The 27,744-nt window shown below is 41.2% G+C and overlaps 1 protein-coding gene across 1 annotated transcript in view; it reads right to left on the bottom strand.

The window, feature by feature from the left end:
* Window positions 1-6,295: 6,295 nt before the first annotated feature.
* The window catches only part of gxylt1b (glucoside xylosyltransferase 1b), a 93,453-nt gene continuing 72,004 nt past the window's right edge, over window positions 6,296-27,744 (bottom strand). Inside the window, exon 8 of the mRNA XM_067999882.1 lies at window positions 6,296-6,368. Within this exon, the coding sequence (XP_067855983.1) occupies window positions 6,330-6,368 (39 nt within the window). The 3' untranslated portion in view covers window positions 6,296-6,329. The remainder of the gene's footprint in view (window positions 6,369-27,744) is intronic.

Here is a 27,744-nt window from a genome sequence, read left to right as displayed (position 1 = left end):
CCGCCAACCTAGTAACTACATGCAGAACACAAGGCCTCCACCCCCCAGAAAAAACAAATGGTTGGTGTGGAAGACAGAAATGTAATCCCACAAAAAAACTGGCTCTAAGAGTCTGCGGCCAGAATAAACGAACCAGATTTAGTAGCATTTAAGAAGGAAATCACCGGTCTCTCAGAATCTGAGCTCAACAAACACCAGTATAATAGCAGCATGGTAGAGAGCATTTCGCACTATATCAATCCTGTGCTTTGGGTGATGTTTGATCCTGGCACTGGGTGCATAAAGTGGGCAAATGTATTGTTTCCCCATCAGTGACACCCATCAACTTGATGAGGATAATATATAATCTCCGTCCGAAACGAATAAGAATCCAAAGAAACAAATGGAATTTTATTTGTTCCCGTGAACATGGTTTCTAAATGGATTTAACAATAATAAACTTAGCATTTAATTTCTTAGAAGGTCAACCCAACCCACGTACCTCTTAATGTGAAGTCAGTTGAAATGGTAGGATTTAGGTCAGCGGCTTTTTTTCTCCATGGAATGTGGACAACACTAGTAAGCCAGTATTTATTGCCCATCCCTGTTGCGCTCAGGGCATAGAAACATAGAAAATAGGAGCAAGAGTAGGCCATTCGGCAACTTCGGGCCTGCTCCGCCATTCAAAATGATCATGGCTGATCGTCTAACTCAGTACCCTGTTCCCGCTTTTTCCCCATATCCCTTGATCCCTTTACCATTAAGAAATATATCTATCTCCTTCTTGAATACATCTAATGACTTGGCCTCCACTGCCTTCTGTGGTAGAGAATTCCACAGGTTCACCACCCTCTGAGTGAAGAAATTTCTCCTCATCTCGGTTCTAAATGGCATACCCTGTATCCTGAGACTGTGACCCCTGGTTCTGGACTCACCAGCCATCAGGAACATCCTCCCTGCATTTAGTCTGTCTAGTCCTGTTAGAATTTTATATGTTTCTATGAGATCACCTCCCATTCTTCTAAACTCTAGTGAATATAGGCCTAGTCGACCCAATCTCTCCTCATACGTCAGTCCTGCCATCCCAGGAATCAGTCTGGTAAACCTTCGTTGCACTTCCTCCATGGCAAGGACATCCTTCCTCGGATAAGGAGACCAAAACTGCACACAATACTCCAGATGTGGTCTCACCAAAGCCCTGTACAACTGCAGTAAGACATCCCTGTTCCTGGACTCAAATCCTTTTGCAATGAACGCCAACATACCATTCGCCTTCCTAATTGCTTGCTGCACCTGAATGCTCGCTTTCAGCGACTGGTGTACAAGAACACCCAGGTCTCGTTGCACCTCCCCTTTTCCCAATCTATCTCCATTCAGATAATAATCTGTCTTTCTATTTTTACAACCAAAGTGGATAATCTCACATTTATCCACGTTATAATGCATCTGCCATGTTCTTGCCCACTCAACCAACTTGTCTAAATCACAATGGAGCCTCTTTGCATCCTCCTCACAGCTCACATTCCACCCCAGCTTTGTGTCGTCTGCAAGCTTGGAAATGTTACATTCAGTTCTTCATCCAAATCATTGATATATATATATATATATATATATATATATATTGTGAATAGCTGGTGCCCAAGCACTGATCCCTGCGATGCCCCACTAGTCACTGCCTGCCACTCGGAAAAAGATCCGTTTATTCCTACTCTCTGTTTCCTGTTTGTCAACCAATTCTCAATCCATAGCAGTATATTCCCCACAATCCCATGTGCTTTAATATTGCACACTAACCTCTTGTGTGGGACCTTATCAAAAACCTTCTGAAAATCCAAATACACTACATCCACTGGTTCTCCCCTATCTATTCTACTAGTTACCTCCTCAAAAAACTCCAGTAGATTTGTTAAGCATGATTTCCCTTTCATAAACCCATGCTGACTTTGTCCAATCCCGTTAATGCCTTCCAAGTATTCTGTTATCACATCCTTTATAATAGACTCTAGCATTTTCCCCACTACTGATGTTAGGCTAACTGGTCTGTAATTCCCTGTTTTTTCTCTCCCTCCTTTTTTAAATGGTGGGGTTACATTTGCCACCCTTCAATCTGTAGGAACTGTTCCAGAGTCTATAGAATTTTGGAAGATGACCACCAATGCATCCACTATTTCCAGGGCCACTTCTTTTAGTACTCTGGGATGTAGATTATCAGGCCCTGGGGATTTGTCAGCCTTTAGCCCCATTAATTTCCCCAGCACTATTTTTTTTTACTAATACTTATTTCCTTCAGTTCCTCCCTCTCACTGGACCCTTGGTTCCCTAACATTTCTGGGAGGTTATTTGGGTCCTGCTTTGTGAAGACAGAACCAAAGTATGTGTTTAATTGTTCTGCCATTTCTTTGTTCCCCACTATAATTTCCCCCATTTCTGACTGTAAGGGATCTACATTTGTCTTCACTAATTTTTTTCTCTTGACATATTTATAGAAGCTTTTACAGTCAGTTTTTATGTTCCCTGCTAGTTTACTCTCATGCTCTATTTTTCTCCTCTTAATCAATCTCTTTGTTCTCCTTTGCTGAATTCTAAACTGCTCCCAATCCTCAGGCTTGCCGCTTTTTCTGGCAATTTTATATGTCTCCTCTTTGGATCTAATACTATCCCTAATTTCTTTTGTAAGCCACGATTGAGCCACCTTTCCTGTTTTATTTTTGCGCCAGACAGGAATGAATAATTGTTGTAATTCCTGCACATGTTCTTTAAATATTAGCCATTGCCTATCCACCATCGTCCCTTTTAGTAAAGTTCCCCAATCTATCCTAGCCAACGCACAAGGCATACTTTCGTAATTTCCTTTATTTAGATTCAGGATCCTAGTTTCGGATTCAACTACTTCACTCTCCATCTTAATGAGGAATTCTATCATGTTATGGTCGCTCTTTCCTAAGGGACCCCGCACAACAAGATTGTTAATCAATCCTTTCCCATTGCACAATACCCAGTCTAGGATCGCCTGTTCTCCAGTTGGTTCCTCAACGTATTGGTCTAGAAATCCATCACGTACACACTCCAGGAATTCTCCTCCACAGTATTATTGCTAATTTGGTTTGACCAATCTATATGTAAATTAAAGTCACCCATGATTATAGTTGAACCCTTCTTGCATGTGTCTCTAATTTCCTGTTTAATACCCTCCCCCTACATCTCCACTACTGTTTGGGGGCCTATAGACAACCCTCACCAACGTTTTCTGCCTCTTGGCTTTTTTTCTCCATGGAATGTGGACAACACTAGTATGCCAGTATTTATTGCCCATCCCTATTGCCCTCAGGGCATTTAAGAGTCAACCGCATATTGTGGGACTGAAGACCAGACCGGGTAAGGGCAGCAGGTTCCCTTTCCTGAAGGGCATAAGTGATGGGTTTTTACAACAATCCAACAGCTTTCATGGTCATTTACCATGATGTGTTGAATTCAAATTCACATCTTGCCATGGTGGAATTTGAATTCATGACCTCAGTGTTGTTAGTCCAGTACCCTCACCACTAGGCTACTGGACCCTCGAAAGATCCTAAATGGGGTAGGAATGTGGTTTACTGTAGAAACTACAATTCAGAGGCTTTTACTGACTTGGGTCTCTTGCATACCACTCAGTCATGCTGTTTGATGTGGAAAAACCTGATTAAAGTAGTAGAGTTGAGAGGTATGTCAACATGTGGGGATACTGCACACTGGTGAAATTATTCAACAAACTGCATTGGAGATCAGTTTCAATAGACAGGAATGTCTCTTTAAATTTTAGGCTACTGTGCTAATGACAAATTGAAAACATAATTTTGAAAATGTATCTTTAATTCCTGCAACTATGGCAGAGATTAAAGATATAAATTTACAACGCAAGAGGTTAGTGACAAGATGGTTGGAAATGGACTCAGTACACAAGGTCACTGCAGTACCATGCTGGCTTGGTTTGCCCACCGATCCTTCTTGTTCAAATAAATCACACACTCGGAATGCAAACACTAACTAAATGATCAGTTCAAGCGGCATTAACACTGCAGCCTTGGGAATGTGTAATCTATAATCCCAGCAGGTTCAGCGTAATAATTAATCCATATATTGATTGTTAACATTGTTTGCCTAAATGATGTGTACAACCTGAAACCTGATACAAGTGCTTTTACCGATAGTTAAATGTGGAAGTACCGTGTCCTGGTCACAAAGCATTACACTTTCCAATCTGTGTGCCATCAGTTTCTCATTTTAATGGTGCTTTCTTATCAGCCTCACTGGGTCGTAGGTTAAAGTACACACAATATAAATTCTAGTATATGTATCGTACAGTAATAACCATACTGTAGCCATCTGAGCTGCTGGAAGCATGATACAGCTAGCTGCCCTATAAATAATGCAACTTTTCTTGCTCATGTGTTTTTTAAATTAATTCTCAGGATGTTGACGTCGCTGGCAATGCCGGCATTACTGCCCATCCCTACTGGCCCTGAGAAGGTGGTAGTTCACCTTCTTGAACCACTGGTAGCGATTTGATACAACCGAGTGGCTTGGTAGACCAGTTCAGAAGGCAGCTAAGAGTCAACCACGTCGGTGTGGAACTGGAATCAGACCGGGTAAGGCCGGCAGATTTCCTTCCTTAATGGACATTAGTGAGCCAGTAGGGTTTTTATGACAATCTGTTAGATTCATGGTCACTTTTACTGACCATGAACCTTTTTATTTCCAGATTTTTTTTTAAAACTCAAACTACCATGGTGGGATTCGAACTAATGTTCTCTGGATTATTAGTCCAGTATCAACTCCTCTGCTACGGTGCACTGGCAACTTACCTCAGCTTACAGCAGCATGAGTGAGCAGCCTGTTTGACAGCTGACACAATGAAGGTGGTGCAGAATGAGGTGATAGCGAGGAGGGTGACCCTACTTTGCATTCCCCTCTCCATAGAACAGCATCGCAGCTCACCTGGAAGGAGATACAGGAAGAGGACCCAAGAGTGCAGTTGGATGTTACAACTGCCTGTAGTTCTAACCCTGCGTGCTAACTGCGGGTGTCCTTGCAGCTCATCACACAGCTTTGCATCTGGCTCTCTGCTAAACCAGAGCCCGTGGAGCAAGCTCCGCAGGTTCTTTAGCAGGTAGGTGCATCTCTGTTTGTAAATGTGGGTGGAAGGGTACTTGCAGGTGGGCATCTGGTGCAGTCTGACCTGCCTGACACCCCGCCGTTGCTCCTCTTCATCCTCCAAAAAACATAAGTAGAGGAAGATTCCCAACCGCAGACCCGTTGTCCCGGTATCGTGGATGTACCAAAACAATGGTGGTGCCAGAATGTTTGGCATAAAGCCTCTTGACCAACTAAGTGGAAACAGGAGTAAAACAAAAACAAAGCAAGGAAGTAGCCTCAAATGGTGCTATAAATCTTACTATAAAGCTTTGGGCTCTTTAAACACACTTCTGTAAACAGCAAGCCCAGGAACCCTGGACACCCATATGATACAGGTGGGTAGATAACTGAATGTCAAACTGGCATAAATATCAGGAGATTGTGTGAACATCTAAATAACATCATCAGGGGCAAATTCTAATGTAATTAATTGCGAACTAGCGGGCACTTCTGATGCCAATGGGAAACCTGACTGGGACTGATGGGATGCTAACAGATTTCCATCCATTTTTCCACTCTCCACTTGCCTGGATAAGTACAGCTCCAACAACACTCAAGAAGCTCAACACCATCCAGAACAAAACAGCCGGCTTGATTAGCACGCCATCCACCACCCTAAACATTCACTCCCTTCACCACCGGCGCACTATAGCTGCAGTGTATACCATCTACAGGATGCACTGTAGCAACTCGCCAAGGCTTCTCCAACAGCACCTCCCAAACTCGTGACCATTCGCGAAGGACAAGGGAGGCAAGCACAGGGAACACCACCACCCACACGTTCCCCTCCAAGTCACACACCATCCCGACTTGGAAATATATCGCAGTTCCTTCATCGTCGCTGGGTCAAAATCCTGGAACTCCCCGCCTAACAGCACTGTGGGAGAACCTTCACCACACGGACTGCAGTGGTTCAAGGCGGCAGCTCACCACCACCTTCTCAAGGGCAATTAGGGACGGGCAATAAATGCCAGCGATGCCCACATCCCATGAACGAATAAAAAAAAAGTTACGCCCACCGTACTCCCGTTAGTTGGGTGCAACTGATCAGAAAATCTACCCCAACAGTACAACAACATGAAATGAGTGCATAACTGAAAGGCTATTTACTGCTGCACTTTCAAACATATTCTTTCATTAACTTACCCGTGTCCTTGGGAATCCATCCATTCACTCACTCAACTCTGTTCATAATATCGACAGGAAGTTGTAATGGCCTGTCAAAGGTAATGGAATATTACATGTCATGAAGAGAGTCGGAGGGCTCACTATAGACATAAAATATGTATTTTACTCTAATGTCTATGTGCCTCAATGTGTTTGTGATACTGAAACAGTCACAGAGGTGGATATAGTGTTCTTTTTAACACCATCCACATTTATTTCACAAACCAGCCCATTAATTCTATTGTTTCTGGAACTGAGTGCTTTCATTATGTACTCAACCATTTAACTTCAGGTCATCATCATAAGTGTGCAGTGCAGCCTGTCCTGGTTATATGAATTCAAGCTCCCCTTACAGTCCCAACCATCCTCACTTGAACATATATTGCCGTTCCTTCATCGCGGTTGGGTCAATATCCTCGAATTCCTTTCCGAATATCATTGTGGGAGTACCATCACCACAAGGACTGCAGCAGTTCAGAAAGAAGGCTCACTATCACCTTCTCAGGGGCAACTAGAGATGGGCAATAAATACATCAGCAATACATGTTACAGTACATTATTCCTCTGGATGCAACACTTTTTGATGAGCAGTGTGTTGGGATGATGCAGGTTTATGTGATTATAAAACAACTCAATAATGTAATGAACTATTCTTGACTTAAAAAACTCAATAAATAAAACAGGGGGATAAATAATCCTTCAGCAATGTAGTCAGATTTAGAGAAACACACAACTGATTTTCTAAGAAATGTCATACATGGAGCAGCACTTGGGTAACTAACCAGGAATGGGACATCTTAAATTTTGTTTAGATCAGGGGTAAAGAGAAAATGCATATTTGTCCTGAAATAAATAAATGCAATCAGCAGCTTGACGAAGAAAAACTCTTAGCAAGATGCTGCAGTGCATCCTGTAAATCGTACATACATCTAAGATGATACGTGATGCGTTTAAGGGGAAGCTAGATAAGTACATGAGAGAGAAAGGAATAGAAGGATATGCTGATAGGATTAGATGACGAAGGGTTGGAGGAGGTTCGTGTGGAGCATAAACACTGGCATGGACCAGTTGCGCTGTGTGGAAAACCATAAAGAAATGCCTGACCAAATTAACTTTCTAATACCCCTAAACCATAAAGCTGACCATATTAATGTAGAAATACTGAACAGTTACTTGACCATAAAAGAAGCAAAGCATGATGGATAAGTTGACCATGGTAGCTGACCAGCTGAATATAATGGGAAGCTTATGTGTTCTCGTTCCCAGCAAAGACACAAAGAGATAACTGTCTAACTAACAGAAATTAATGACCATACAGCCTTGAGACTAGGTACAGAACCACTGATAAAAAGCAGTGTTGCTAAGGCAACGTGTTTTCACAGACTCTGTGAAGAACCACGAGACAGGCATGAGAAATTAGAGGGTGGGTTCCCTATTTTTGATTGACTAACCACTTGAACCAATAAGAATGCACATGTACGCCCATATTCTATGATGGACAGACATTACTAATTGAACTGTATAAAAGTTAACTGTTTTTCTCTGTTCAGTGAAGAGGTGGGTCTAACCGTTGTCTTAGACACTCTTCCACTTGTATACAAGTTTCTCTTAATAAATTCTTACTTGTCTGAAAATAAGTGTTTGGAGTTAATGCATTGTCTATAATAGGTAATTAAGTTTTCGACAGTTTCTTGGAGGCCCCAGCGAGATCGCTTGTGATCCCCGGTAAGTACGGACACAAGTTGTCTGTACGAACCCAGACACACTGCGATTGATGAGTATATGCATTAACTGACGTGACTAATTCTTCTGTTTGCCTTTAGGAATTGGAAGGCGATCATAGGAAATGTGTTTCGTATAGACAAGGAAAGAAAAAAAGAGTGAGACGCGCGACAGATTACTCGATGTTGTCAGCTGCGCTGTTGTAGTAACGGGCTGAGAGAGCAAATTGAGTAGATCTGTGGTACCGGTGATACTAGAGTGAAGTTGAGGTTGCTGTAAGAACCAACAGACTGTCAGCTGCTAGTGGATAAAGGCGCCAGGAAAAGAGACAAGGTAACCAGTTTACAGACTTGTTTAAAAAATTCTTAGTGTGAAGTTGTAATTTGGACAAGCGCAGACTCGATGTTGCGTAATTCGGAAAAGTGGGAAATTACAAGTCTGTAATGGCGACAAACGCAGACTGATGTGAATGTCGCGGATTCGGAAAAAGTGTGAAATTCTGGTTTACCTGAATTAAGTGTTTAGATAGAAACACTAATAATTTTCCCCCTGCTCAAGGGAAGGAGCACTTAAAAAAAAAATCTTGCGTAAGTCAGCTGATTCAACTAAGTGCAGACGTTTCTCTCATGCACCTAGCCTGGGCTGGTTATTGGGGCCAGGACCCTGGAATGGGTGTGGAGAACACATGATGTCTTGTCCGATCAGCTGAATTATCAAGTATAGAATTGTAATAGTTAAGATAGGTCTTGATTGTTGTGTAATTACAGTGCGGAGGATTGTATAAACTATAAGCCATGGGCACCAACGCTAGCAAAATCCCTCCAAAGGGAACACTTGCTGCTTACATGTACAGAAACTTTGGGAAAGAAACAACTGACGAGTTGATAGTTTGGTCCAAATGGACCAGGACTAAGAAATATCCCTTTCCTGAAGACGGTACATTTAATATGGATAGAATTAAGTGACTAGAAAAATGTTTAAAAGACAGAGACCCGAAAAAGAAAGGTTCTTTTGTTTCAGTGTACTGTCTCTTTAAAAAGCCTGTCCTGATTGTGAGTGTTTTCTGTCGGTGTTGTGGGCCACGCCCCCTTCTTACTGCGTCTTACGTGTTTTCTTCTTTTGTGTAATGTATCTGTTTTGTCTTGTGTTCAATTCTGATATTGCTGAATTAAAATTGGAGTTATTGAGGTTAAGTGACCTATTAAATTCTGGTTCTTTTAAAATGTGGGCACGTTAAATTCCAGACATGGGATCATAAAAAAAAAATTGGCATTTTGAATTTGTATCTTGTGATTGGCTGTGGTTAAAAGAGGTTAAAAAAATTAACGGGACAGATAAAAAAAAAAGCTATCTGGTATCACCGTGATAGGAAAAGTCGGAAAGCTGGAACAGCTCGGAGAGTTGGTTATAATCATACCCACTAAAAGTATGTTTAAAAAAAAGAGTGAATTGGACAGCAAGTTGTGGAGCTTGCGGAGCGGTGTGAGGGTTGGGGGGAGCCTGGACAGGAGTTGGTCGCAGCAGTCTGGAGGTGCTGGACTGGCTGTGGGCTGAAGTGTACGATGGGAGATGTTGTTTCCCGGTATGAATTTTTAAAAAAAAGAATTTATGTGAAAATTACGTTGACGTATGCTGAGAACGCTGCGTGAATCTGATATCTGGCTCCGCCATTTTGTTACTGAAAAAAAAAAGTTAACCCCTTCCAAGGACACCGGCATCTGTTTTCAATTCACCAAGACAAAATGAGGTTTAATTGTAAAAGAAAAGATAAAGTGCAGATTTAAAGAATTACAAGTTACAGTTGCAGGATGATCTCTGGTTATAAATTAAACTGATCTTCAAAGCATTTTGTGCTATCGTGATTGATTAAACACTATGATTAAAATAAATCTCAAAAATAGTGTGCAAAATATATAGTGTAAAGCAATCCACAAATGTGAGAAGTAAAAAAACCAGTCAAACCTGTGTGAAGAGAAATTTTGAAGGTGGAATGTGGAGACTTAATCTCAAAGGGAGAAGTATCAAATTACTGCTACCACGAGAGAGCCAGCTTATATTAACCCCTTCCATCCCAAGAAGCCAGACTGTCATGCCAAGAGCAGTTCAAACAGATAGAAATGACCCAGTCGGTTGAGAACTGTCTGAGGCTTGCCCAGAACACAGGTGAACATGAGGTAACAATTGGTATAGGTTATATTATTAAAATTGACCCAATTACTCAGAAATGCCAAAGGCTACAATTGACTGAGCTATAAGTTTCCACACAGACAATGCTACAGTGAGAAAAAAATTGATAAGAAAGGAATGTAAAACAAATCGTATGAAGAGAAAGCATAGGTTAGACAATTGGAAGTCCATTACTTGAGCTATGTACTGACACGGGGTACTAAACGCCTATCAGTTTTACCCCGCTACAGTATGATAAGGAAGTTCGACAAGTTCTGGGGCTATTCAATTTTATTTGAAACTATTCACGAATAGTAGCTCCAATACAAGATCTGACCAAAGAGGGGAGACCTTCACTGACAAATTATATAACTCGCATTGAGAATGCTAAGAAAACTCAACAATTATATCAACACCTCCTAACTCAAGTGTTAAAACAAAGCGAGACATGGAATGGAGGTGGACATCGTAAAAGAGATAGACAAATATGGAGACGTAAAGATCTGTGATAAATGATATAGCAACTGCCTTTAATACGGGTGCCTCAGTTGTTAACACCATTGATTTGTACATCTTGAAAGCACAGAGATTAGGACTTGGAGTTGGAAATTCCAGTCTGCAGTCCTACGTACATCTGTATGTAGGAGAGACAGTGTTTATTTCAGACAGGTTGCGAGCTCCAGAGAGAGGGACTAGGCAATTTCTCTCTCCTGTTTTGTTTTCTGGATTTGTTTCAGGTAAAGGGATTATTCCTTTGGACAAAATAAATAATAAATGATGATTTGACAAATTAACCCCTTGGGCTCCCAAGAAGAGCCGCAATGGATTTTCTGTGTTTCTTTTAAAACAGGTGACCCTGGTTATTGGGACCACGTGAGTGTTGATGGTGCAGGATTACCAAGAGTAGTTCTTTGACATAAAATGGCTTTACAAAGTTACGGTGCAACCTTTGCTGGAGAAATTTGGTGCAGGAAACGATCCAGTGGTGTTAAAAATTTAAGACTTTAGCTGCAGACATCGGCAGATACCAAATGTCACAGCGTGGTGATATCAACCTGATTCTCTTCTTTTGAAAACATTTTGATTTGTTTTAACCCATTTATTGTCTTCCGAGACAGAGTGCTTGAGGTGGGAAGATATGGGAGTTACATCCAAAAGTAATTACGAGCACTTCATCTCTACTATAAAACCACAAAGCCGGGACATAATTTGTTTCTGAAATTGGAATTGATAAGAAAAATTTATATGAGTTGCTATTCAAGCACTCGAGAAAGAAAAATTTACTTGTAATTTAAGGGGATAATCAAATTATATTTTAAAATAAAAGAAGTCCAGTCTAAATGGTTCCTATTGAATGCTGTGTATCAAGGAAGAATTCTTTTCGAGAGGGAAGAAAATTTTACATTGACAAGTCCTGTCAGTCCAACAATACTGCTCTCAAGTTGGGATAATTGTGAAATGATAGAAGGGACTCGGGCACAATGTAGTGGGATATTTTGGGAAATGAAAAGCGGTTCAAGAAGAAATTACGTAAAATAAACAAATTTTGGGATATTGGAGCTGACTGTAAATATTGTATCGGACAGTAACATTGGTTTGGCAACATTAGATCAAAAGGTCAGAGATTTCGGGTCTCGCATTAAAGATATATTTAAAAATTAAATGGAAATACAGATAAGGAATTGTCTGAGGATCAAATGCTGACCATACATTTGCAAAAGATAGCTACAGTGCTAGAAACACATGCCCAAACCATTAATAAATTAATAAAAGAGGAATATAACGTATCTTAGCAGGCGGCTGCTAATGACATCTGCAGTACATATGGTAACTGGATTGTGGAACAGACACGAGAGAACCTAGCCCAGATACAGGCAGGGGAAGTACCCTTATGAATAATGAATCAACAAACCGAGGGTGAACCTGACCTGTGGGCATGATGGAGGTGGTACCTCCAAGCGGCTGTTAGCAAACAAGAACATCACCCCTTGCCAATTCAGGGCAATGGTGCGGGTGTACCCCACTTAAGTGGAGTGTAAACCTGACGGAGGAGGGCTCCTAGGGTTGGTACTAGTAATACTGGTGATGGCACCCGAAACTCAGGGACGAAAGGTGTAACAAGTACAGAATATTGGGGTAGTGAAGGACGGAATGCACATATCCCATCACAATATGTTACCATATGCTGTAAAAAAAATTATTAAAAGGAATTTGGCTGGAACAAAATTAAAGGGATGTGTTACTAGACATGCTGTCACTGTATGTCCACATAGTGTTGGACACAGCCCAGAAGCACAGTGTGGGTTTAACAATACCGGTACCAATCAGGATATTAACTGTACCATGGAGGCCCTAGAGGCGGATCTAAAACCCACTCAAGTGGCATATGCCGGAGAGGGCGAATATTGTGTTACAACTAATTTGAAAACGTTTAAATATGCCAATCTAACTTGTGATATTTTAAGTCCAGAATTCTACTCCATTCCTGAAGTCCCGGTTCGGATTGGACCCGAGGAACTGGTAGAGATACACCGGCATATCCTCACCACCGTACAAGTTTCTGAGGATGTCAAAAAAAGGACTTAAAAGAATATCAGGACACATTTGGGTATCTGACACCCCTGTTGCCTAAATACTTGAAAGCATTGCGAATGGAGATACGCCTCTCCCAGAAGGTTTATTATAACCTACAACAGGACAATAAAAATATTAAACATGACATTGACCAAATTAAAGTCACCACTTGGTGGGATGACCTCTGGAATTTGGGACTGAATATACAGATCCATCCTTGGATTAGATTAATTTCATATGTATTAGTCGTAGTGCAGTTTGTTGCAATATGATTCTTGGTTTTCATGGCAGGTAATAAATGTAAGTAGAAGATGAAGGGTTTGGCAAAGATAGTAAAACAGAGCCTGGGTGAGAATGTCCCCATTGTCTCTGTGATTTCAACTAAGAACACATCTTAATGGTACCGGGAGTAGCACCCGCTGGGGTAAGGTGCATGTAAAAGGGAAGACAATCATAGTTTGATAGGATTATCAGATGCTCTGCCTCTCTTCCACCCGGACTGGTGGCCAACACGAAGGGAACCTGGTTAAGATGAGGTACAGCATCTAATGGGATATTGTAGGGATATAAAGGGGTGGGTCCCAATCTCGAGTTCAAAGGTCAGGCGTAGTAGTTGATTAATTAACCCATAAATCCCCATACAAGGACCCCGGCGGTGGCGTACCAGAAAAAAAAACTGACTGATTAATTAAACTGTTATAAGAGACTGTTGCAGCATGCCATGTACTAAACTTTTAAATCATATGAGAATAATTGGCTCGGCATGCCTGATCGTGTGGGTGGGAACTGGCATAAAACCTGCTACAACCCCTGCTGCAAGCAGACTCAATCGTGTTTCAAGGGAACTGCATGTCAATACTTTTTTATACATGTCATATATGTATGCAAAGCGTCAAGGTATCTCTAGTTGCTGGGTGTGCTCACATATCCCAGCTCAATCCAAGGGAGGCATTCCACTCAGACCAGTCCCCCTAACTTCCCAAGAAATAGCGGAGTGGGTAATAAATCAAATTGAAATTAATGGGAACAGAATGCGAGATAGTGGCTGGATGAGTGCGAGAACAAGTAAGACAATGTTTGTGAGAAAGCAATGGAAGGAGTACACAATCACAACAAAATGTGAAACCAATTACGATCAGACCCATAAACCTCCTTTTTTAATCCTTACAAATACACCAAGGACTAATGGAGCAATATGTTTGAGTAAGAATTCAGTCGGGGGTGATGTAATGGGATGGAGTAATTGCACTCAGTATATAAATATGACAGTAACCAGCATCAGTAGTACCATCAGATGGAAGCCTTGCACAGGTGGCCAAATTTACATAGATAGAATAAACATGAAGAATTCCCCTGCAATTACTGCGTATAATGAAACCTACTTTATTTGTGGCCACAAGGCATACCCATGGTTGCCTCAAAAATGGACCGGATCATGTTACTTGGGATATGTGATCCCATATATCCGACACTCATCATCCCTGCCTCAATATCCTGCTGGGCAACGAGTAAAGAGGGTAATTACTGAGGCTGACCGATTCTGGGCCATTGCTTTCCCTAGGTGGGGAGTGAGCATGGCCACCAGAGAAATTATTAAATTAGTCAAAATCTGGGAAATAGTTGCTAATGATACGGCAGAAGCCTTAAAGGAAATAAGCGCAGAAATGATAGCCTTTCGTACGGTCACCTTACAAAACCGTATGGCCCTTGATTACCTATTGGCAGAGAAAGGAGGAACATGCGCACTAATTGGATCTGAATGTTGTACCTACATACCTGATAGTTCAGAGGATATTACTGATTTGGCCGATCACATCCAAAGGGAAGTTGAGAAATTCAAGCAGCCCCCTTCATTCACTCTTTGGGGCTGGGCAACAGGATGGTTGGGTTTTATTGGGACTTCTCTAGTTCAGGGACTAGTCATATTTGTTGTTATAATTCTTATAGCCTATTGCTTTGTCAAATGCTGCTGTGTTATGATGTCCAATCTGGGTACACATATAGCGCCCACAAATTTGATGGTGCAAGTAGGGGTGACACAGGATGAGGTGCAGGAGGAGTTTGAACGTCTGGGTGGAATAATGCTCTATTTGTGTATTGTCCATATATATATATATATATATATATATATATAGATAGAGGACAAAAGGGGGGAATGTGGAAAACCATAAAGAAATGCCTGACCAAATTAACTTTCTAATACCCCTAAACCATAAAGCTGACCATATTAATGTAGAAATACTGAACAGTTACTTGACCATAAAAGAAGCAAAGCATGATGGATAAGTTGACCATGGTAGCTGACCAGCTGAATATAATGGGAAGCTTATGTGTTCTTGTTCCCAGCAAAGACACACAGAAGAGCTATTGTCTGCTTATGAGATAACTGTCTAACTAACTAACAGAAATTAATGACCATATAGCCTTGAGACTAGGTACAGAACCACTGATAAAAAGCAGTGTTGCTAAGGCAACGTGTTTTCACAGACTCTGTTGAAGAACCACGAAACAGGCATGAGAAATTAGAGGGTGGGTTCCCTATTTTTGATTGACTAACCACTTGAACCAATAAGAATGTACATGTACGCCCATATTCTATGATGGACAGACATTACTAATTGAACTGTATAAAAGTTAACTGTTTTTCTCTGTTCAGTGAAGAGGTGGGTCTAACCGTTGTCTTAGACACTCTTCCACTTGTATACAAGTTTCTCTTAATAAATTCTTACTTGTCTGAAAATAAGTGTTTGGAGTTAATGCATTGAGTATAATAGGTAATTAAGTTTTCGACAGCTGAATGGCCTGTTTCTGTTTCATGTAATTCTACATACAGAAGCCACAATATGACGGTGGTGGAGGATGTGGATATTGAGTTCAGTTGCAAGGGCACCAATCAAGTGGACTGTCCTAACCTGGATGGTGTTAAACTTCTTGAGTGTTATTGCTGCATGTATTCAAGCAAAATGCGGGTATTCCATCACACTCCTGACTTGAGCCTTGTAGATGATGGAGAGGCATTGAGAGGTCGGGAGGTGAGCCACTCATTGTAGAGTACCCAGCCTCTGCCCTGCTCTTGTAGCCACATTGATGATATGACTTGTCCAGTTAAGCTTCTGGTCAATGGCGACTCCCAGGATGTTGATGGTGGGGGAACTCAGCACTCATAGGATAACTTACGATGTACATATATACATACGCACTTAGCTTAAAGAAGAATAAGAGAAATGCAATGGCATTTGATCTTGATCCATTCACAGTTTACAGAAAAGCACTTTCTAGACCTCGGGCCTGTAACGGTTTGCTGGTAAATAGTCTCACTGTGTCGAGGCAGGTCGTTGTCCCTGTCCCAACCATGGATTCAGGTTTAAAAGGACAAGATGTAATGAAGGCTTTCTAATACCCAACCTTCGACATTTGTCATTCCACTCACAAGAAAGGAAAAAAAACATTTCTCCCAGCCTCACTTTGGGCAAGTGTTCCACCTGAAAACTAACCAGTTGAAATGGATTAACACCATAAGCCAAGGAGAAGTTTAAAGGTGACTCCAATGGCTAAATTAAGTGGAAAACGCTCTCCCTTTAGTTTGCAGGATGTACCACACCTGATAAAAGGAATGAGAAAATAGAAATGACCAACTCCAGTTACCATCAAGTTACCAGATCATCACTGGTAAATCCACTGGGAGACATACCTGGTACAGTACCAACTTAGGTAATACAAATATTTCGAGGGACAGATGTAAAGGACACATCTTTCTGCAGCAATTCACAAAAGCATTCAATTTTACTTTTGAGAACATGAGAAGGCCTACGTGTCCTGTCCCACTCCAAGGCAATTTATATTGTTACTCCAGTTGATTTTGTATACATGGAATACAGCCCGAGAAGAAACAAATGTTTAAACCAATGCTTTTTTTTTCTTTTCGAAGGAAAATATTGATTTGAGGCATTTGATTCCCAACTGTGGAATGTCAAATGGTTTCTCCCCCTTTCCTGAAGCACCCAAGGTCACTGCAAATCACATCCCTCATTAAGTTACATGAAAGTCAATGAACCCTTCATGTCAAGTACACCCGCAGGTGACATATTACACAAGTTAAATAAAACATTTAAAAACTGTGTATTTATGACTAAATCAATTCCAAAGAACCCAAGGCAACTTTCTTTGAGATCTAATGTAGTGGCGCAGAATTATTGCCTTGTGCATGACAAGCTAGAAATACTTGGATTTGGATAGATGTGGAGCACAGAATGTGTCATCGGGGCCGTCCACTTGATCCACACAGTGGCCAGAAATGACTTGCATACAAAAATTGAGCCTTGCAGGGACGCATAGATTAACACAGTCTGCTGTGTGCCCAAAGCAGCAACACACGTGGACTACTGCGTCCAGTTTGGCATGGTAGACGAAAGAGTGACCTGGAGTCAGTGGCACAAAGAAGACCAGACTGATGCCTGACGTTGGAAGACTGAATTACGAGAAGAGTGGAAAAAAATTGGGCTAGTTGACCACAAAAGAGTGGGGATTAGGAGGAGATGTCGTAGAGCTGATTAAAATGGCAAATGGGATAGCAAAGGTAAGTTCAGAACACTTCTTCAAGCTAACCCAGGAGAGCAGGACAAGGGGGCACAGGTTCAAAGAAGCAATGGGTAAATTTAGAACCAATATCAGGAAGTTTCTCTTAATGCAAAAACATGATCGACGCGAGGATGGATTTCTGGGTGTGGTAGTGGAAACAAAAACCCTGCAATTGTTTAAGAAGAAAATCCAGGGTCTTTCTGGTTGGACGATCTTAGAGATACCGAATGACCTTGCTCATTCTCTCCATTTTGTAGTCTTGCAAAGGGGTTGAAATGAGATTACAGACCAGCGGAGCTATCTCCACTTAACAAATTCTTATACTTGGCCAATTACAGTGGGAGTTTGTTTTTTGCCAACAGGATATCAGTGGACAGGCAGCAGACACCTATGACTAAACAACATCATTTGACAAGCAATAATATTATTTGAGAAGCAGCAGTGTCAGGATATTCACTGATCCAATGGAATATTGCATCTTGTGAAAACAAGAAGTGAATTTATAAATCTACATTAGTGATCCAATTGATCATTTACATAATAAAAAATGTTACAGCGGCAGTCGAACAGAAAGCACTAAGACGCTCCTGGCATTCAGCAAATCTTCAGTATTACAGATTTGACAGCAGTTTGCAGTTGTTAACCTTTGTTTTTTGCAGACACTGATTTCTGAAACCAAATCCTATATTCTGATGATTACCATTGTTTTTGCCTTTCCTTCCTGCCATTACTCGAGGCTTCCTAGGTGATATTCTCATAACATTCTCTGAAAGATAGGCTGTGCCTGGCTGTTATGGTCTTTCCTCTTTGGCGGTTATTTCCATTTTTTTTTTACCTGCGATTCAATGGGAACTGAGCTGGAAGTGGGGGGGGGGGGGGGTCTATACAGTGACTAGCAAGTATAAACTCTTAAAAGACTGCACATTAACTGTTGCCCTCTTACTGGCGAGGCAGAAAGTGAACATCAATTCCAGGCAACTGAGCTGGGCCCAGAGCTTGGCTATTTATTTAGATGAGATTCACAGGTGAAAAATTTACTCACAATTGTCACTTAGCAGTAAGCTGCTCATTAAAAGAAAGCGACCTTGCTCTGAACTCAATGGGGCAGATTATCCTCTTTAAATGGACGGATAATCAGACAGTACACGTCACGGGCATGCAAATCCCGCCCCCCCCCCCCCCAACACCCTGACCCCCCCCTGCCTGATGTTCCTCTTTGCACTCCACCCAGCCCAGTACATTATGCCCAAGTGCTAAAAAGGAAAATCGCCCCCTTGCATAACTGTGTACTTGCATGTGTGTGTGTTTGGGAGGGAAGGAGAACGAACACAAGATGTAGGTACACACTATAGGGGGCAGGGAGGAGGAGATAGGGTCCAGGATGGCTTTATGTATGCTGCAGTCCGTGTGCTTTCGTATAGCTGTTTAACTGTACTTGTTTTTGTCTTTAGGGTCCAGGACATCAGGTCCAGCATGAAGGACACCAAAGCAATACTCTCCTGTATTTATACTGAGGCCATGCTCTAGTGTTAATGTAAGGCCATCAAAAACAGGCTAGGGGCAACCTAGAAATATCACATTGCAACACAATGTGCGCAGGACATGAAGAACCAATCACATGTGTCTGTATGCTCGGTTCAGGATGCTGTTTTGCAAAGGCACCATGCTCCTACCTTATCTACAGAATTATCAGGCACTGGCTCCCATAACTCAGACAGGATTAGGTAGATTTTTCTCTACAACCCCTCCCACACTCTCTGGCCCTCCGACTCTGGCCTTTTCTGAATCCCCTCCTCCCTTCACTGTTCCATTGTTCTCCTGGCCGGCCCCCCATCTTCCACCCTCCGTAAACTTCAGTTCATTCAAAACTCTGCTGCTTGTATTCTAACCTGCACCAAGTCTTGCTCACCCATCGCTCCTGTGCTCACTGAGCTGCATTGGCTCTGGGTCCACCAAACTACGATTTTAAAATTCTCATCTTTGTGTTCAAATCCCTCCGTGGCCTCTCCCCATCCCATCTCTGTAACCTCCTCCAATCTTACAACCCTCCGAGATCTCTACGTTCCTCCAACTCTGACTTATTGTGCATCCCCCACTCCATTCGCCCCACTGTTAGCGGCCGTGCCTTCAGCCATCTCGGGCCTAAGTTCTGGAATTTCCTTCCTAAACCTCTATGCCTCTCCACCTCTCTCTCTCCTCCTTTAAGACACTCCTTAAAATCTACCTCTTTGACCAAGCTTTTAGTCACCTCTCCTAATATCTCTTCCTTTGGCTCGATGTCTGATTACACTCCTATAAACTGCCTTGGGGTGTTTTCCTACATTAAAGGCGCTATATAAATGCAAGCTGTTGTTGAAGCCTCAGCCCTACACTCTCAAACTTCCTCCCTAAACCTCTCTTTCTCAATCTTCTCTGTCCACCTCTAAAAGCCTTCTCAAAACCCATTTTTCTGACCAAGCTTTTGGTCATCCCTCCTAATCTCTCCTTCCATGGCCCACACCTATATTAACCCCCCTCCCTCTGTAAAGCACCTTGAGATGCTTTCTATGTTAAAGGCGCTAGATAAGTGGTGGTTGCTGCAGTTCACGTGAGCTCAGAGCACAGCATCATCCTGCACCCCCCTCCCCCAGAAATCTCACATCACGGTGCACAGTAAATTGGGAGCAGGAGGTCACGGATCAGATTGTTTGACCAGCTCCCGCCACCTGCACCTCTGGTGCAGCCCAGGAAAACCGGCTGCACTGCATGTTCGGAAGAGTTCTTCGTAAGCCTGTTTAAAGGTGATTTTACACTTAGTCTAATATAGTTTGCAACTAAAACGTGGGTCTACGATTCTTCTGCTGGGATAAGGAAGCTGGTTTTAACAACGAAAACACAGGGAGCATGTGCACCGATGCCACAAGTCAAAATAACCAAATGCCATTGTAAAAGCACCTTAACATGAAGCAATAGTCTTTCCAATTGCTTGTGCAGAGCACCACATTATAATACCACAAAGAAAAGACTTCACTATTGGGCCATTCTGCAAAGCCAAGTTTTTACTAAGGATATTAATTTCATCCAGACAATTAGAATAACTTAATACAATTAAATATAATGCAAAGGGTTAAAAAATTTCAAGTGCTGTTTTGATTAAGTTGTTTCTTTCATGACAAGATTTGAATCACTTATCCTTTGAGCAATTCCCCCAATCTTTTTGTGTGGCATCTGAAATAATATTGCAAGTCAAAGCACAAATTCTGAAAACATTAAGTTAATCAAAAACTATCCTCAATGCTTTCTCCCACTGGTATTCCTTCATCAATGTCAATGTGTCAATTGCATTTCTGCCCATATCTGTGGAAATTATCACATGTCCTGTGACAAATAGTCCAGCAGGAGCAGGATCAATTCTCTGATGCCTCTAGGACAGCATTGCGAAATCTAAACGACCAGGTGTGTGATGTTGATAAGCAAAATCCCTGTGGCTGACTAATCAAGTGACAAGCTTCAATCATTTGTCTCGAGACCTGTCTAAAATGGCTTCCTTTTTTCACAATCCCAGTGTTAATAGTCAGCGGTGTGATTTGCAAAACTCAGGAATGGCCTGTGAGCCCTGGAAAATCCAGCGCATGAATGGGCAACTTAGTCCCATTTGCACTTTATACTTCTTACATGCTGGCTTGTCCTGTTTAAATTACATGGACCTGGAGATTTGGGAAGGGCTGTACATAGTGCATTGGTTGGATAATCAGAATACCCAAAACTGTTACTATCTGCACCTTGGAAACATTTGAAAATTAATGGGAATATTAATTTATACTTTATATGTAGTATGCAAATAAGTGACCCATGAAGACAAAAAACTTGAGCGCTTCTGGAAAACTGAACATGAGTCCAGTTCAACTAGCTGTCATGGAAATAAAGCCCTGCTTATACTAATCAGAAGCTGAGACACTAAATGAAACTCAAACAATTTCCTTGTGCCTTCCAAAAGGTTATTACCCTGACAACTTTTATATTTGCGCAAATGAATAAGGAAAATTATTTTCCTACTGAAGGAAGAAAGCTGGGATTCTAACTTGGACCTGTCCTTTTGGGAGTCTAATGTTCAACTGCTTGAGTTACCAGACTGCTCCTCACACACATACCCTACTTACTGTGTGTGCATCCATGACTGTCTAGGCCCCAAGCTCTGGAATTCCCTCCCTTAACCTCTCCGCCTCTCTCTCCTCTAAGACATCCTTAAAGCCTACCTCTTCGACCAAGCTTTTGGTCACCTGTCCTAATGTCTCCTTCTCAGTGTCAATTTTTTTTATCTGATTACGTTCCTGTGAAGTACCTTGGGACATTTTACTATGCTACAGGTGCTGTATAAATGCAAGTTGTTGTTGAATACGAACAATATCATGACTTAAACTAGCATGTCTATGATTTGTAACACTAATCCTGTTCGTATCGCAATTAATAGAAGAGGTTAGTTGGTACTACACTTGGTAGAGGTTGGTTGACTTAAGGTTGAAATATCTTCATCAGCCAGCAAACTGAGAACCAACAAGATATAGGCATAGCAGCCCAGTTTTATCATTACTCCGTGCAGGATGTGATCTTTCTAATACAAATAAACATTTATAAAAATGTCACTGCTGCTTCATTCTGCAGTGCTGCTATTTTACTACAGATATCGATTCATCCACAAGAAAAGAATGATTTAATAAAATCAAATACAATGCAAAAGGGCAAAAGTGGGAAAGAATAATTTAATAAAATCAAATACAATGCAAAAGGGCAAAAGTGGGAAAGAATAATTTAATAAAATCAAATATAATGCAAAAGGGCAAAGTGACTCCAAGGGGGCAATTTTGATTAAGAGATACTTTGAATTTAATCTTTGTGGTATGAGATTAAAGTCATCATTTTTATTTAAGGACCAAGCCACATCTAAACCACCACCAGATGGATTAGTGATACCCTTTAATAAAGGATAATAAAGGCTTGGCAGCACAATCCTTTTTATTTCATGACCATCTAAGACTGCAAGAGTGCACTGCAAGAACAAAGCGAGGTTCTCGGACTGATCTCGAGCTTGCAGAAACAAATCGATTGCATTGGCTGACTTTTTGAAGCAAACCTTCCTGAAGCATCCATTGGATGTAGCTGCTCAGCGTCTGAAACAATACTTGGGCACTCCAGGTATTTCAGACCGTACAGTCTTAATAGATCTGCCATGGCGTTGCTCATGGTGAGTCACAGGCTACTCTACTTTAATGATAGAAGCATTACACCATGCAACAGTTTATCACAATATAACTGATGTTCTATAGACAAAATACATTCTGTCTCTCTCTCTCCTTGTATCTTCTTCTTTCCTACTCTCCAGTTCTTTTTGTGTCACTCTGTCTGTTTTTATCTTCCAACCTTTTTCTCTATGGCGGTCACACGTTTTTCTCGTTGTGGTGTCCATCTCACCATCTTTTTCTCCTTGTTGTTGGCTCACACTTTCTGTAACTCTCTTCTCTTCCCTTCCATCTGTGTCAGCTTGGTCCAATATTTAGCACTCCCACCTAGGAGCCTAAAGGTCGTGGGTTCAAGCCCCACTCCAGGACTTGAGAAGAAATCTAAGCAGATACTTCAGTGCAGTACTGAGAGTGAGCTTCATAGTCAAAGGTAATTGGGCCAGAATTTGCTGTCAAAATAACAACAAGGCTAATGGTGCTCACCATTATTTATGGGTAAATGGTACAGTAACTTCAGGCGAGGAGCAGGTGTATGGTTAAATGTAAATATCCAAATGTTGCTGTCCAAGTTTCACTGCTCTGCTGTTAGCTTTGCGAAAATGGCATCTCACTCTTAGCCTCCCTTTTTTTTTTTAGGAACTTGTTGTATTTACCCATGCATTCCTCTTTAAACTTGTCAGAGGTAGATAATTCTTGTTCTTACAAGCGTAAGCACCCTTTTAACGTGATAAGAGTTGATGACTGCCAGTCAACCTCTTTGGCACCGAAAATTAACTATTACAAGTCCTTCAGGTTTTGAATTTTAGGGGGCGATTTTAAAAATGTCAAATTTTAAATTTAATTTTTTTTTCTTACTTTTCCTTTCTGTCTCTTTTCTCTCTCTCTCTCACTTAATCTAATCTTTCTTTCCCCCTTTTTATTTCTCTTTCAGTACCTGATTTGACATTGAATTCACCCCCTTTAATTCACCCTTCTTCTCAGTCCTTCCTGTGTTTATTTCCCAAACCTTAAATCTCATTGGTTAAGGAGATACCCTCTTGGTTGCCCTGTTCACTCAGGTCCCAAATGCCCGGTTTCTCCCGCTGCACCGTTATCAGCTCACACTTTCAGCAACTTTATGGGCAAACATTTTTTCAGCTGAACAGTGTAGGGGCAAGTCTAACTAACGGCAGATGCAATTAGATGCCCTGCTATAGCAAATTCTGGCCCAATTTCTTTTGGGTGAGACTTTAAAACAAGACCCGTCTGCCTGTTCAGGTGGATGTTAAACAACATCATGTATAAAAGTCAACAGACTGTTTGCAGTGCCTGTACAAATCACAAGTTATTTTTCACTCTTGTCATTATAAAACATTGTTTTAACCCAAGTAAATAAAATGTGTAGCTTGTTGTCAACTTAATGAAGTTGGGGAGTTTTGCCCTGCATTCTAAACAAAGTAAGCAGTGAGAGAGTTTTGTGCCCCAGGGTTAGCCCAAGTCCCTGATTAGGCCATTCTTCATCCTAATCCAGCTTCTCCAGCTGGCTCCAGGTCATGCACATTTTTCAATGGTTAATTCAGTAGCGAATCCACTGACAGTTTACACAATACTGTTTCCAAATTAGCCCCGAGAGGTAGGCCTCGTTTGTGCCAGGACCGATTCGGAGTGTACAAATTTGTCAAGTTTACATTAATTGTACACTGTGAGCTCGATAGGTGCAGACGCAGAGCCTGCTCCAGCCTGAGTGACAATATAAACGGGGCACGGTATGAGTTAATTATACAATGGCTGTGGTCTCATAAGCAGTGTGACTCCACTTTCTAATACGGCAAGCTAGATGTTGTGCCACATAATCAAATTTCACACTGGAACATTTGCTCTATTCAGAAAACCAAAGTAAGCAACTGAAATTCAATTAAAGACACTTTTGGCAGGGGGGGGGGTGGTGGCGGCGGTGGCAGGAAGCCCTTATTAAATCGTATACATCCCATCACACAAATAGCTCATCTTCATTAAATTTATGAAAATATACAAAAACAAAATGTTGCAATTGTAAGAAATCAAAGGGAACACCTACACCCACACCAATGTGGCTGACTCTTAACTGTTCTCTGAAGTGCTCTAGCAAGCCACTCAGTTGTAACAAACTGCTAGAAAAAGACCAACCACTACCGTCTCAAGGGCAACTAGGGATGGGCAATAAACGCCAGCCTTGCCAGTGACGACCACATCCTGAGAATGAATAACAAACTACTACTGTCCCAGGCTACATGCCCACATTCCACGACAGTCCCTATAACATTTGCGCCATCTGCACAACTGACTGACCTCGCCCAACTCTGACATTGCACTGTGACTCAATCCAGAATATTGCCAGTCATTAGTTTAATTCATTTTTTGATTGTAAACCAATTTTCTAAAATATATTTGAGCTTTGCTATTGTATAAATAAAACATTGTGTGGGCCCTGGTTTCCAGAGGTTTTATACAGCTAGTGGACTTGACAGGGGGCACCACGTGTTGCGAGATCAGATCTACTGTATAAATCAAACCAGAATGGAGGTGTGGATCCAGTATTTTCATGATTATGTCCATGACACCTCTAGCAAAACAGAAGCAAGAGTGAAAGGCAGGCTGGTCATAAAGTATCCGACAGTGTTTGAACAAATAGCAGCATGTAGATTGGGGTCTGCATTATAAAAGGATACAGTGACCTCCATTACACAGTTTAACCACTGGTTGTAAATTCATCTGACGCACGTCCATAAACTGCCAGACAATACATGAAGTGGGAGATAACAGATTTTTGTTCAAGTTTATTACCGACTGTAAAACGAGATCAATTATTCAAAACAGGCTTACGGTCATTCGATTATTCCAAACATCTTACTGTCAGGTAATGTTAATATTTAAAATGTGGTAAAATGTTCCATCTCCGGTATTATCATCCTTTACTTTGAGTGCAGACAGTAAATTGTTTAAGGTATTCCAATATCATCTCATACTTCTACAATATTTTTTATACAGTGAAAATTTAATAGTTTTGAAATCAAGTTGTCATTGCTCCTCTGAAGCAATTCACAACCAATGCTACTACTGCATGTTATTGCAACATAAAACAGACTGCAAAGGCTTCAAGATCTACAGTGGGATTATAGCTCCTACATTCAAATAGATATCTAATGATAGCAGCAACTTGTTTAAAAAAAATTCTGATTAGACGATCATTTCCCAATCAATAAAGTTTGGCCACATTTGCTTGGTGTTGACTACATGACTGATTAATCTATTGTGTGCAGTATAACATCATAAAACTGCAGTGCATGCTGTCTGTATGCATTTACTCTGAAGAAAAGGCCATCATCACACTAGACTGCTGGATTTCTTGAGTGTGAACTGAAAAAGGTTATAAAGAAGCAGTGTAAATGAAGATTTAGTCGCAGTTGGCTCCACTTATAATAGGTAATTGCATCTATTGAACACATCCTGAAATTCAAAATCAGTGCCTGTTGAGCAAATACAGTCTTAAATGGATTTTGAACTCAGATTAAATGGACAGAACTTTAATTAATAATCATCATCATTTCAGAAGGGTCACAAACCCATTCAACATGAAATAACCCTCTGGCATCTCATTGAGTGCTATTTTAAGTATTAGTTTAGCCTGTCTTACATCCAGTTTTAAAATAATTACAGAGCCTTTAGATGCAGTCAGGACTTAATTTTATCTGCCTTATGTTGCACCTGGTTTTACCTTAATTATAGAGCCTCCTATACAGCACTAGCTACTTAATGTACCGGCTGGTGTTAGATTCAAAACACTGCTCACTGGCATATATCTAAACAGGTCCTGGCTGCATCCAGAAGCTCTGTAATGATATTCAAACTTGACCTCAGTTTACACTCTGGAGATAGTTATTAGGATTGCAGAACCATCAGAGGTAGGTGTATAACAGTTAGCGGTAGTTACTGTTCAAGGAGAAATGGTAGTTAAAAAGTTAATCAAACATAAAAACGACATCCCACAGGGACCTTATGGTTCATATCCATAGAATCCTAAGGGAAGCTAGAGAAAAAAATATTGGTGGCTCTATGATCATTTCCCAAAATTCTGTGGAAAGGAAAATTGCGCCAGAGGACTGGACAGAGGCAAATGTGACTCCTCTCTTCAAAAAAAACCCAGAGTAAGCAAGGAAATTATAGGCCATGGAGTCTTACTTCATTCTCCATCCTCCATCCTCTGTTATGAAAATTACCAAGTACTTGGAGATGCAACAGTTAACCAAGGCCAGTCAGCACGGATTTCTTCCTACGGTGATGCTCGACCAGCCTTATAGAATTCTTGTAAGAAATAACAGAGGATGGATAAAGGAAATGCAGTGAATGTGGTTTCAATACAGATTTTCAAGAAGCATTTGCTACGGCATTAAAAGAGACTAATGGCACATGGAATTAAGGGGAATGTGACTAGATGGAATCATAGAATGGTTACAGCGCAGAAGGAGGCCAATCGGCCCATCAAGCCCATGTCGGCTCGTTGTGAGAGCAATCCAGTTAGTCCCATTCCCCCGCTCTTTCCATGTAGTCCTGCAAATTTTTTCCCTTCAGATATTTATCCAATTCCTTTTTGAAAGCCACGATTGATTCTGCTTCCACCACCCTTTCAGGCAGTGCATTTCAGATCATAACTACTTGCTGTGTAAAAAAGTTTTTCCTCATGTCGCGTTTGGTTCTTTTGCCATTCACCTTAAATTTGTATCCTCTGGTTCTCGACCCTTCCACCAATGGGAACAGTTTCCCTTTACTTACTTCATCTAAACCCTTCATGATTTTGAACACTTCTATCAAATCTCCTCTTAACCTTCTCTGATGTAAGGAGAACAACCCCAGCTTCTCCAGTCTATCCACGTAACTGAAGTCCCTCATCCCTGGAACCATTTTAGGAAATCTTTTCAGCACCCCCTCTAAGGCCTGCAGATCCTTCCTAAAGGATGGTGCCCAGAATTGGACACAATACTCCAGTTGTGGCTGAACTAGTATCTTATAAGGTTCAACATAACTTCCTTCCTGGTTGAAATAAATATTAATATATTTAAAACTTGTTCCATAAAAACATAAGAGCTGGTAGTGTTAATTTTAAAGCGTTCACATCTTAATCAGGAGCATTATGTTCAACTTTGGCTTAATTGTT

Source organism: Heptranchias perlo, chromosome 18 (assembly GCF_035084215.1).
Source record: "Heptranchias perlo isolate sHepPer1 chromosome 18, sHepPer1.hap1, whole genome shotgun sequence".
Lineage (NCBI taxonomy): Eukaryota > Metazoa > Chordata > Chondrichthyes > Hexanchiformes > Hexanchidae > Heptranchias > Heptranchias perlo.
The sequence above is the reverse complement of the archived record's forward strand: the minus strand, read 5'-3'. Positions and strand labels throughout refer to the sequence as shown.